This window comes from Protopterus annectens, chromosome 1.part0 (genome assembly GCF_019279795.1).
Source record: "Protopterus annectens isolate FY-2018-M chromosome 1.part0, PAN1.0, whole genome shotgun sequence".
NCBI lineage: Eukaryota > Metazoa > Chordata > Ceratodontiformes > Protopteridae > Protopterus > Protopterus annectens.
This window is the reverse complement of record NC_056725.1, coordinates 1142432219-1142446012: the sequence shown is the minus strand read 5'-3', so window position 1 is coordinate 1142446012 and position 13794 is coordinate 1142432219. Positions and strand designations below refer to the sequence as shown.

The following is a 13794-nucleotide window of genomic DNA, read 5'->3' as shown; positions in this document are numbered from 1 at the left end:
TTGATATAATAACATGTTTTGCATTAGCATACATTTGCTGAAGCATTTGAAGTCTGAAACTCGTGTCTGTCATTATTTTCTAACTTCAATCTTTAATAATTTGCCACTAATTTGCCAGAAAAATACAATTTTATGAACGACCAAAATATGAGGTAAAATCTGGGCATTCTGCTAAAATCTGTACAGTTGAGAGGTATGAAGTCATTTCTAAGTGCTATAATAAGTCGTTTAGAGTATAGTATATTAACACTCTGTCTTCTATATTTGAAACTTATGAGCATCCAAATTAATTTATTCAAAAAATAACAATAATAAGGTAAAAAGTACAACATAAAAGCTACTTGCTAACGCTGCAAAGTGTCCATTGTGCATTAATTCGCTCATTCATTCGTGCAATCATCTTCGTACTCGTTGAATAAGAAAGATATGCAACCTTTTTTACAAAAAAGAAAGATATGCAACCTTTTTGGTTAATTTGTTAATTGTTGGTCCAGGTCACGATTTAAAATATTTGGACTAGGCTTTTTTATTAAAACTGCCACGATAAACTTCCTTCTAACCAAACAATGTATGTTAAACAATAAAAAGCACAGTCACACAAACATGTATCCTAATAGAAATAGTTATATTTTCTTTAAAATTATATGCTTATTTACATTATATGTCCACTTTATATGCATTCATGCTTTTAATATTAATTATTTACAAAACGTGCTCAAAGTACTTAAATATAATAGTATTTTTTTATGAAAAAAGTTGTGTTTCTTTTCAGTGCTCCGCTGCTTAAGACAGTAATTTTAATACTTAAAACGGTGACGCATCAGTAATCCTAACACCAATAATAAAATTTTAGAATTGACAACGTATCAAAAGGCACCCTTACTTAAAACACACAATACCACATCAGTAAAATTGCCACCAGACTTAATCTGTAATCTACACAATTCAGCACTTTTTTAATGGATGCGTCAAGACTGTGTCTGCCTACAGTTCTTTAAAAACTAATATGTATCACTGATAATATGTAAAATTAGTGAATAAAGGACCACATATTTAGTTTAACATTTCTTTTTCTGCTTTTCCAGTCAAAGACAGCGTATAGTCTCTACTTGTTTGATAACAAGCACTATGTATGTCTAAGGCAAACCGTTTACTCAAGATGATAAATAACTTCTCCGTTGTCTGTGGAGCTGGACTATTTGTTGTACATTATATATTACGTTTGGACTGGTACAGAAAACAATAATATTAAAAAAAGAAAAGTCTCCGTTTTATTGATCATCACTTCTTCCGCAATCGTGGTCGCTCTGGTCGTCTGTAAAACAGACATCAACGTCACTCTCATCTGTTTTCTGTTCTTCTCTGTACGTATGTTCATTTTTGTCATCTACTTTGTTTAAACTTTGGCCTGGATGCCTAGACTTCACATGCCTCTCTAAATCTCTCCTCCTTACCAACACTTTACCACAAAACTCGCATCTGTATGGCGTATTTCCTTCCGCGTGCAGCCGTATGTGCTTGTTCAGGTTGCTAGGGTCGCCAAAAGGCCTAAGACAAACTTTGCATTTCAGTGGTTTGTAACCTGTGTGAGTGCGCATGTGAATCTTAAGTCCGTATTTGCGAGAATACAGTTTTCCACAGTATAAGCACAAGTGACCCTTTTTTGGCTTCCCATTCGATGTGCTGCTTGGGATGACATCTAGTCTGTTTCGGTTCTTCTCCGCAGCTATCTCTGACAGTTGTTGTGTGTGCATAGCTAATTCCCTGTCGATATTACTGATACAGTTTAAATCTGGGTTCATGGTTGGACCGCTAAAGTACGATACAGTCTCTGGGTATTTAATTAAGTTGCTAAAATGAAATTTGAATGGATAATAGGGAGAGCTATACAACAGTTCTCCATTGTAAACCGTAAAAGGCATGACCGGAACGTTACATTCACCGGGGTACGATTTGATTCCTTCAAACTGGGGAATTGAAAACCTTTCTAAATGTAGCCCAGGAGGGATTTGGCCATACCGACCCGGGGAAAGTCCAGCTGGTGCTCCTCGTTCTACTTGTTTAAAAGCAGATATATCTTCAAAGTGTGATGGTAGCAATGGAAATCCTCGGATTGTGTTACTGCAAGACAACACAGAGGGTGACGGATCAACCGGATGCATGCACTTGGCGTGGTGATGGCTGCCCATTATTTCGTTGCCAGAGCGGCTTGCTTTGAGACTGCCGAGTAGTTTGCTGAATCCTAGTGCAGTGTGTTTATCCTCCCCTGATGTATCAGGCGATAGCACTTTAGAAATACCTGCTGGCTTGAATGCAGACCTTATGCCAGCATAGAAAGTCATGCCACTTGCAACAGGTGCACTGATGCCCAAGTTTAAAATGTGCCCATGATGGCTTCTTCCCGAAGTGACACTCATATCTAGGGCTCTCTCTTGTTCTTCTTTCCCAGCTGTCTTCTTGTTCACCCCAACCTTGTTTACGGACAGGGGCAAAGAAAATTCCTTTTTGATGTGCTCTGAAGTGCTAGAGTTCATGGATTGATTGTGGCCATTTCGAAACAAGGTTGTGGAATTTGCTCCTTCCGACGATTTGGGGGATAGGCTAAATACGTCGGGGTGCCTGGTCTGGTCACTGACAATAAGCCCTCTGCCGTTACTTAAAACACAGTGGAAGTGAATATGAGCTTTCAATGTGTTCGGATACTTGAATGTCCGCCAACAGAACCAGCATATATACCGTTCTTCACCTGAAACATACACACAAATTGTATTAGTTAAAACCCCTATGTCACTTTAACTTACCAATCAGTTTAACTTTAGGTTTTAGAATACGTTAATTAAATGTAACAACAGTCTAGACGGCTAATAACACAAATGTGCTGTTTTACAATAATGAAAAAATATCTGTGTGATTAACCTCATTTACAGTTATATGTCCTGTTTTTGTTTATTCCTTTACTATTAATAATGTATAATAATTGGTTGAGGCTTCTTGTTATCAGCATTTTCAAACGCATTGAGAAGTAATAATAAATGTCGTTAGGGTCACAGTTAGTTGTTGGATCTGTCATACTTAACCAGAAATGTTATCCAGAAGTCAGTGTGCGAACAATGTGCATATAGTATGTGTGATTTCCTTTTCTCCTTTCTTTTAGTTATTTTATTATATGTCACAGTGCTTCACACCTGCCCTGTACAACTGTTTGATACAACACAAGACTGGGGCACTTGATGCTTCCTTTCTTCCATCAGGTCAAAGTGTGAAAGATAAGATATATCATGCAACCTCATGTAAATTATTTCTTTGCATTTAGTAGTCAGGCAGACCTCGTGATCGAAAGCTCTGACAGACTACAGCTTAAATTAAGTACCCATCAATGAATCAATGAGGGATAAACTTTGATAACAGTTACACACTTTTTGCAGGTAAAAGCTGCAACAAAGAAAAAGGAACTTGAGGCAGTCATGTTGGCTTACCTAAAGACAAGAAGAGTTTTGAGAAGGCATCAGTGAAGGCTGGTGAAGTACTGAGCTGAGTAGGATGCAAAAACACTAATAGAAAATCAAGATATCTACTTTCAGGGATGGTTAGTAAGACAAGATTTGGAGTCCTGTGTGCAATCCTAGAGAGAGCTCATCAACATAATAACAGGGCATGGATTCAGTGCTAATAAGTACTGCATCTGGGAAATAACCTTGGTGTGAAGAATCAGCAGTGGAGTTGATGGGCAGAAGAGCAGGAAAGATTGTTAATCACACATGGATTGGATCACTAGGTTGCAGAGTGAGGGGGGCAGTGCCAAAAGTAAACAGGGGTTATGTTTTATTTCTAGGTAGACTTGGTCAAGACCACACATTGTGGACTACATGCAGTTTTGAAGGCCATGCAAAAAAAAAAAAAAAAGGAATTCAGGCTGATGGAATGAGATCAGAGGAAAGCTATGAGAATTATATGTGGAATGGAGGGGGAAGGGATATTACCAGAGAACACAGGAGCTGGGACTCTTCTTAAAAAAGAAGGGGGTGATATTGGTTCATAAGATCATTATCAGGGCGATGTGAAGGGATCATCCCGAACATAGAGGACAGAGGGGGGATGGCAGGACACAACCAGCAGATTGTAGGTAACTAACTACCTTATGGATCTCTAAAAACACTTCTTCACAGACAGGATTGTGGGACTATATAATCCACTATCAGAATGGGTATTGGAGAAGGACTCCACAGAGACATTAAAGATTGCATGGAACAGGTGGGAAAAGATATGGGAAAGGTAGGGACGGATGAGGAAGTCAAATATTAATATAGTGAAAAGAACAAACTAGATAGGCATATTGTCTCCTTCTACTGTCAAGTTAGACTTTCAAGTTAATGTAATATTTATAAAATATATTATAAATAATAACACAATAGCGAGTGTTCTGTATAAGAAAACATACAACCAGAGACTACCAGAACTTATCAGATGTAGTCCTGGGGTAGGAGGAGGTCATGCCAAACTTTTAAAGAACTCATGTGAATCAAAAGAGTTCCGGCAATTGCCATCTTTCAAGACAGAAAGAGAGAGAAAGTGCACGAGAGAGAGCATGCTAAAGAAAGAAAGAAACAGATAATGTAAAAGAACAAAGGACTATAGCTGACATTGCAGTGCTAGTAACAATGCTACCATAACACTCCAGCTGACATTACAGTGCTAGTAACAATGCTACCAGAAGATTCCATTTTTTACTAACAGGCCTGTATCACTGCCAATATACCATTTCCCATTTAAAATGCGTATCTCTCAAATATTGCTTTCTGCACACAACAAATGTATACATGATTTTTAACTATCTCCCCATGAAAATAAAAACATTGTTTGCAGGTCAACACTCCTGTATCAAAGCAAGTTATGTACACATCTACCTTGCAGGCATACATTTAGATATTTTTCCACATATTCTGGCATCAGTATGCCATGCTCTTTTTAACAGGTGTTCACAAAAACTATTATAATTAGCTGAACATCAAGTGTATGTTGGGCTACACTTCTGAGTAGGGCAGATTCATGGAGAAGTATTGTATCACAGACAAAATGGTGGATAACTAAAACCATAGGTTTGCAGGATAGTTAAGACAAAAATAATTTGCTTGATTTCAAGAAGGTATGAAACATATGGCAGGTGTTTTTTTTTTTTTTTTTTTAGAAAATAAACATGCAGTTTATTCTATAAATAATGGGGTGGTTGATAGATCACATGGTCCTTATCTACTTTCAAAATATATGATTCCCTGCAAGCATACAATTTTATATAATCGCCATACAATTCAAATAGTCTGCATATGGAACTCTTAAAAGTGTAATTAGCCCAAAGCAATTTGGGTGGCATGCAAGGATAAAGCCCTAGTTATGACTCAGCTGACCCAAGACTGATTAATTATTTGGGCATCTGATGGAGCTGGCAGGGGATGATAGGCATGCCTATCCTAGGAGAAAGCAGGACAGAGTTGGCTGTGTATTGCAAAAATCTCTCAGAGAAGGTGCTGTGATGTAAGCAGAAGGCCTAGAGGCCGCTGCTTTGCTCACCAAGCCAATGATGAGCAGCTGCCTTCAAGATGGGTTTGTAAAACTGTGCCTCCACTGTGATGCAGGTTCCACATCCCCTACCTGTAGGTGAGGATATGCCATTAGAAATTACCTCAGTTGTCAGAATGCTGGCAAAGGCACAAAACACTATCCTGGCTGCCTGAATGATAACACCATCTGGACAGCTCTCTCCCCAGCACTGGGGGGGGGGGGGACCCCAGTGTATGCAAACTGAATGCTAGCTGTGTACTGTGTATGTCCTTCAGAAGAGGGACTGGTGTGCAGATATGTAGACTGTGCAGGGTCTAGGCTCACCAGGCGACCGATGGGTGGTAGTCTTCAAGCTGGGCGTACAGAGGCATGCACTCATGTGACTAAGCCATTGTGAACCTCTGCAGTAATGGAGATCACATCCCCACATGCAGGGGTGAAGATATGCAATTAGAAATGCTCTTAATTGCTGGGATGCCATTGAGAGCACAAATCACCCTCATGGCTGTCTGAATGATGCCCACCCCAGAGAGCTCTCACCTCAGCACTAAAGAAAGTACCAGCCTACAATGAATGAATGGGTCATGTCTAATTGGAGGGGGTTGATTCTATGCAAGCATGTAATTTTAGAAGAAATAAATTAGGTGAAGATTATACCATTCAAATATTTTGCATGTGGCAAAAAAGTGGGGGCAAAATGAAATAGAAGAAAAGGTATAATTATCCCACGTTATTGACAGTATAAATGTATTTCAGACTTGCCTGTTAATTTACGCGAGTATGTTTGTATGTACGTATCTAGTAAATGCGTTTTATTTAACAATGCTTACGTTTATTTGATTATTGACGTGGTTTGTTGGTCACTCATTTTACATTTGTTAAAATGGGTGGTCCAGGGACTCTTTTCAGTAAGTCCCTGGCCAAGATGGCAAATGCAGGCAAAATATATGCTATATAAATAAGAGTCAAGGATATATACTTTTTAAAGTAATACTTATATTCAAGTTATATTCATAAATAGCAGTATGATAGTATCAGCAGGAACAACATAAGAAATTTTAACTTCAACAGTTCACTGTGTAAAAGATTATACTACCGTGCAACCAGTACTACAATTTTACACAGAATAAAAAAGAAAGAGATACACACACACACGGACACAGGAACTGAGCACGAAATGCAACCGATATTGCTATAGCACCAATCACCGTAAAAATTAAAGAATTAAAAATGATAGTTGCCGCGTAGATCTGAAAACGTTTCGGTATCGGTATTAATATGCGTTGGTTATAAATTTAACACAGTCTTACAGTGCTGAATCGGTCCATAGACCAGCCTACTTATTCAGTTAACAAATGGCATACGATGATTTAAAGAAATACATTATGGATTGGCATGTAAAGCAGTAATCACAGCTTTCAATGAATCGGGGACAAATGTCGACAGAATAAGAGACAAATCCAGAAATAATCGGTGACAATCAGCGACACTGTTAAAATATTAGTGCTGTTAACATGGGACAGCCACAGAATAAGAGGGTGTGAATTAATACATTTTCTGACGTAAAAGAAGTCTATAACTTGATTTCTTGTCATTGTTTAAGTCTCATTCACCACCCTTTCTCCAAAGGTCACCAATTGTAGGAGGGTTTAGGAAGAAGAGAGCTGAATTTTAGTCTGAACTAGGGCCAGTTAAGAGGTACGGCTGTAATGCTGGCGTTTGCCAGGGTCACCAAACACGTAGCCCATGAAGTCTGGCACGGAGCACCAGTTGAGTGAGATAACGTTTCAGCTTTCTCCTTATGAAAGTAATAACAGCTGTTGCCTGAAATGGCGTTGTGTTGCTGACGTTTATTCCGCCCATCTGTTGGTGCCGGAGAATGGGAAGCGTATGTCAAGGAGTTGGCAAAAGTGCATAAAGGCAATCTAGTAATCATGAGCTGCTCGTTATGCGCCACGCCAATATCCACGGTGGATAAGGCTTCTTTTCAAAGGCACCAACACCCCCGGCAAAGCCCTGGAGCTCTGTTCCCCCAAGTCACATCTGTTTGTGTGTTAACAATGATTAATTACATTATTATCTTGCACATTGTACTGTTTGTACCCATAATGCGCACTCTTCGTGTGTGCCATGAGACCCAGGCCAGCTACAAAATCCACTTTTGTTAGGGACAGCACTGAGTTTTTCCACCTTACATTCTTGTGTGAAAACCGGGAATAGAAACGTTATATTTCAAAGCAAATCAATTACAATTGCCTTAACGATGCATTACGAAAAGGTGCAATAAAGAAATCAATGAAGTGAATGATGCATTACAAAAAGACACAATAAATAAAACAGTTGAGACATTTTGTTTATGCTGAATGTCTGCATTAGTTCGTAAAACTCTTATGGTCGGTCGATAGATAACTGCATATTGTATTAATGTTTTTATTTTTCTGGAGGACTGAAATTAATAGTACTACATATTAAAACAAAAAGGTATTGAAGACTATTTTAAGAACTGTTGACTTTAATTGGACTTATCCCAAACAAATTACATACGTCATAGTTCGTGAGAACAAAAAATCGAGTTATCTCCGACAAAGTATGCTGCATAGCTCATAAAAGTAACTGATTTAGCTTCATATTTTGTCCTGTCCTTCGTAAACTTGTTGAATTTCAGTTAAATTATTAAGGATTACATTCAGCCACTAATACCAAACGTCAGAGTTGCATGTTTCTTGTTGCTCAGAAAATGCATATCGATCTTGGGCATTTATCCACATTTTCTTGCTTTCTTTCTTTCTCTCTCTATATCTATCTATCTGTCTGTCTATCTATACATCTATCTATGGGGGTATACAGTGCAGCATTAGGCTTTACCATCCCTCTTTCTTTTTCTTTCTGTCTGTCTCGCTATCTTATCCGTCTCTTTATTAACGCTGGTACGGATCAAAATGTTAAATCTGTTTGTCACTCCGTTATTACAAACCTATACACTTTCGTAATCATCGTATCTCTCCACATTTAAAAATATATTACCGCTTCTACATTATATTTTAAAACTTTTTATAACTTCTACTTGTTTTGCGTACCTCCAGGGTACTTCATTGTAACGCTGCTCTCACGATTATTCTATAGCTTCTGTCCGTGTCGGTGTAAATATTATAATATCAGAAAAGGCAAACTGGGAGTAACTGGCCCAAGTTATTACTCCTAAGTATATTGTACAGGCCAGGATGAGAATCCTCAACACCAAGGTAACATCTTCTGTTTTCTTGTACTGATGCAACGGACCAATTGTTGCTCAGGTTAAAATGTGTTTAAATTATTTTAAACACATATATACTTTAATGTTTACTGACATTTTAACTTCAAGATTGCTAAATTTAGAATGTTATGTTTTCACGAAAGCTATTTGGTCTGATAAACTTTATATATATATATTAAAAAATTGCTCAAAATATAGATTTACAGAATGCACTGCTTTGAAAACAGCATTTCTAATGAGGACAATGAAAATCAGTGGAGTCTCATTTGTTTTTCTTTCTAACTTATTATACTCTTCTGCCTGCCCATTTACAAAATAGTTTGTAGTAGGTGGTCTTCATATACTCTTAAGCTGAAAAAAAAACTGCATCAGTGTTGTTATCCTTTCTTCAAGTTTAGGGAGTGTCTAGACCCCTTTATCTAATTGTGGAGTCAGTCTGAACACTAAACTCACTTCGGTAATCCTATTACCTCTCATTTAGGGACAATTTACTCGGTTTAGAGATTAAGATTTACATTTAGAGACCCTTTTTAGTACTCCGCACTAATGCTTTGGCTATTTTCCCATCCGAATTAAGCTGCCTTTAACTTTAATGGTATAAAATGTTGCACTGATATCATTATTCTTTTGAGTACTTTTATAAATACTGAATATTTTCAGTTAACCTATTTTCGGATATACTGGATAACGATGACGTAATGCAGTTTCATGCTGTCCTGTCAAATGGATGATGCAAGCTCTTGCATAAATATTTAGTAAAGTGTTATCACCTGTTTGCATGGGTGGAAAAACTGCCACGAATGATGCACTTGTTGCTTATATATATATATATATATATATATATATATATATATATGTATGTATATATATATATATATATATATATATATATATATATATATATATATATATATATATATAATTTTAGTGAATACATTTTCAGCTGCGTTTATAAAGAAGTTGTCAATGCCACAGGTAACTTTTAGCTATCTGGTTTAAAACAAAGGGGGATGTGGATGAACAATTAAGAATCCGTTGTAAACTTAAATTAAATCAGAGCTAAAATATCAAACTACTTTTTAAAACATCCCCCGTAATATTTTAGCTCACACATATTTTTCAGTCATATCAAATGTAAGTTTTAAACAAAATACTTAAAAATGCAAAACTGCAGGTGTGTGAGTGTAGCAGTGTCTGGCCACTATGTTATAATATTAAGATAATGCTATGTGCTGCTCCGCGATATTATATTATATTATATTATATTATATTATATTATATTATATTATATTATATTATACTATATTAATGAAAGAAAAATAAAGCACCTCTACCATATCCATACGGTAGGGTGTGAAGCAACCAAAGATAATGTATCTGCGCAGTTGTATTTGAGGATAGAAAATATTGTTATAAATGGCACAAGTTCAGAAGAGTGCTGTGTGTTCACCAGTCTATGTTATATACACAGAAAAGTAACCAAATAGATAAAAGCAACATATAACTGACCACTCAAAACACCGCACCCCCTGGTAGACACCAAGAGAAGGAACCGTTTAGCCAGCACCCTGACAGGGGTAACTGCTAAAGTCATTGCTTCACATTTATGGCAAAGCTGAGCTCTCACATGCTCTGAGATCTGAATATTTGCTAAGGTAAGAAAGGATTCACAATAATAATCTGAAACGACTGCGTAGGGACATATACAAATATATAATATTTAGCAGGAAAGCCCACTGAGAAATCACCATATGATGAAATGACCGTACAAGAATCGATCATTTAACTGGAGTGAAAACTTTGTGTGCACTACACAACTGCACTAAAAGCTGTTTGAACGGATGCCATACAAGTCTGTCCTGAAGTTGTTGCCAGTGTAGAAGCATTTACATTTAAGGAGTATTAATCGCAGGCATAATTTATATCAGATACTTGTTCTGTAGGAAAGACTGTATTCCTCTTTTTATGGTGTGCAAGTCATTCACAATGCAGAAGAGTATGTTTGTACTCAAGTTATGAACTTTTTAAAATAAGAATAATTCCTAATAACACTGATATTAAACAATAACCGATCTGATGCATTAATAGTTACTTCCATTTTGGACAAAAAGATGTTGCTCGTTTCCCTCAATTGGTATTTTGTGTGAAGCATTAGTTGTTCAACAGTAAATATTACTGAAATATTCAGTTGTATAAATAAGTAAAATATATTTGTAAACTCACGTCAGTTTACAAAAGGTCCGTTTGCACTGTATAAAATCACTTTCTATCGTAATACCTTTACAGACTTTACAGGAGAAAGCAGGTGTAAAAGTGTTGATGGTGCCAAACAAGCTAACACGATTACCTTTTTCGTCGTGCGTTGGGGTAGCTGTAGTGGGAATATCAAACCACTGTGCTAAAGAGTTAGAATACCAAACTGTCAGCTCTTCCCCGGGTGGAACATCTCTCAGAGCTCTGTAGAATATCTGGCAGGAAAAAGAAACAGCACAAAAGTACATCATAAATTCGCTGTACCCTACTAAACCTGTAAGGAAATTAACTGCTCTCACTACATAACTATTTGTACCTGTCCCCCTGGTAGATCCGCAACGGCCTCTAGATTTTGTTCTTGGTTATTTCTTGCAGCACGGATTAACCCTATCCATTCTACAGCTGGGCAGCCAGCTTCATCAACCAAGTCTCCTCTCACCATTCGAACCTAAAACGCAAAACTGGGATTACAACTAAAATAATGGCATGTTCTGTTAAAAAAAAAAAAAAAACACTGGCACCACAACTTGGAATGCTGTTTGCCTCATCTTTTGAAGTGAATACTTAATTTTCGTTGATGGTGCTTTTAATGCTAACAAATGCAAATATTTAGATGTGTTATCTGTTTATCCACTACTTATCCATGTGCGTATATAACAGATAGATAGACAGACAGATAGACAGATAGATAGATAGATAGATAGATAGATAGATAGATAGATAGATAGAAAATACACACTCGCGCACACGCAACGGCATCAGTGACTTTAGCAAGATTAATATGTTCCTGCCTACTGAAAAAAAACAAAATGCGGTCCTTGATTAAAATATATAACAAGCTTCATTTTTAACACATATGTGAAATACTGGTAATTTCCCACCATATTGTATCCGTATGCCAATATGTGATTTTATTAAACTATACATAAATCGACTACTATAACTTATAGTCTATAAGATATGGTAGCAGTTAAGGATATTCATAGGTATGTGTGCCATTTTAAGCTGAACTATGAATAACTAACCTGTACTTATGCATTCATTAGCGATAGTGTTTGAAGTGCTGCATGAACCATTGCTACAAATAGGAATTAACCAATAACTGTCAGAAACGACTGACAAAAGTATAACACTTAATGCTGATGATAAATACATAGGTGGAACAACATCCAAAAATCAAAGAAAGTGAAACCATAATAGCAATTCATTCAAGTAAAAGAGTGATCCCAGTCAGAGGTCAAGTGCGCCTGTGGAGCTCCAGTTTACAAGTCACACTGTAATACCTTTTTCTTGATCCCTGACTCCTTACGGTCTGCCATGTATTTGCCCAGTTTGAAGATGCCCGGGATGGGACCAAGACGCATCCCACTAGGGATGGTGCTGTCTGCACACACTGCGGTGGTCGAAGCCCTGGATGTTTGCATGCTGCCTCTAGGTGCAGGCAGTGAGTAACTAAAATACTTCTCAGCAAGGTTAAGGTAACAGAGACAGAGGGAGAAGGATGAGCACAGCCCAGGCTAATCTCCGCCTGTGAAGTGACGCGACTACGTGTGCGCACCGACTTTTCAATGGGAACAGGAGGGGTACCCCCTTGGCACGCTACAGGCTCCAGGGCGCAGAGTTTGGTGAGAGAGTTGAGCTTTTTCAGCAGCTGCACAGTCCCTTCCAAGAGGGTCACATGGAGACTTTCCCTAACCTTACTGCATAATCAACTGCTCTAAATGTCCAGTAAACAATGGGCCAAGCGACCTTCCCATTCCTAAAAATCCAATTTGTCAAGGGCAAAGAAAAGACGGTAGTGAATGAAAGGTCTGGAGCAACCATTAATCCTCAGCATGTGGTATTGTCCTCTAGACAGTTACGATATTTTAAATGACAAATCCACTGTATAATTTATCCATAAATTTTACCTCCATTCATTGTTCAAAGACAAACCAGTTTTTGAAAATAAGTGACTACTTTACGTCTACTTGGCTGAGTCTTTTCAGGTTTAATATACTTCAAAGATTTTATTTCTCTTCTCTTGGTTTATTGTAAAGGAGAGTTAAACAAAGAGATCAGGAATGTTTGGAGGACGTGTTAACTTCTGTTGATTCCTGGCGTGTGCCATACAGAAACTGGGCAGGTACTTGATGGGAAAGTACCAGAAAACAACATCTCTTTTGAGGAATAAAGGGGGATGGTTTCGCAATACTGAATTCACAAAATTTACATTTATATCAATTAATATTCAGTACAGATTCACCAAATAAGGTCAGTTTCCTTAGTACAGTTTCTATACACACGGAGAGAAAAATGCGAAGACGTTGAATCTGGTTAAAAATGCCCTTTAGGAACTTTAGGAATTAGGGAACTAAGGTCTAAATACCAAAGTGTTACCAGTATTTCAGTACAGGCTTATATGTTCTTATCCAAATTTAGCTTTTATTAACTTCAGTGCTGTATTTAAGAAAAACAACAGTACCATAAGGTCAGTCTCCTACTAAGCGCAACTGCAAAACCCACTGGCTGCACATCTATGCTATTATTTCTTAGAATTCTGCAGGGTCTGCACCGTGTCTGCTAAGCCTTGAGGTGGTTCATATTCACAGTGTGAAAGGGCTGAACAGGTACTAGTTTTTAGAAAACAAAAACTCACGTGACATAATAAAGATACTACAGAAAACAAAACACAGTTACATAGTTTTGGGAAAAAAATGCAATAGAAATAAAACTAATTGAGAAGACTGATA

The 13794-nt window shown here is 37.4% G+C and overlaps 1 protein-coding gene across 1 annotated transcript; it reads right to left on the bottom strand.

The window, feature by feature from the left end:
* Positions 1-380: 380 nt before the first annotated feature.
* PRDM13 (PR/SET domain 13) lies at positions 381-12567 on the bottom strand. Its single transcript, XM_044065143.1, has 4 exons — positions 12346-12567; positions 11379-11510; positions 11157-11277; positions 381-2746 (listed from the first exon to the last, which is right to left on the bottom strand). Exons 1-4 carry the CDS (start codon positions 12484-12486, stop codon positions 1272-1274), a joined length of 1869 nt encoding a protein of 622 aa, XP_043921078.1. The 5' UTR covers positions 12487-12567; the 3' UTR covers positions 381-1271.
* Between the last annotated feature and the right edge of the window lie 1227 nt (positions 12568-13794).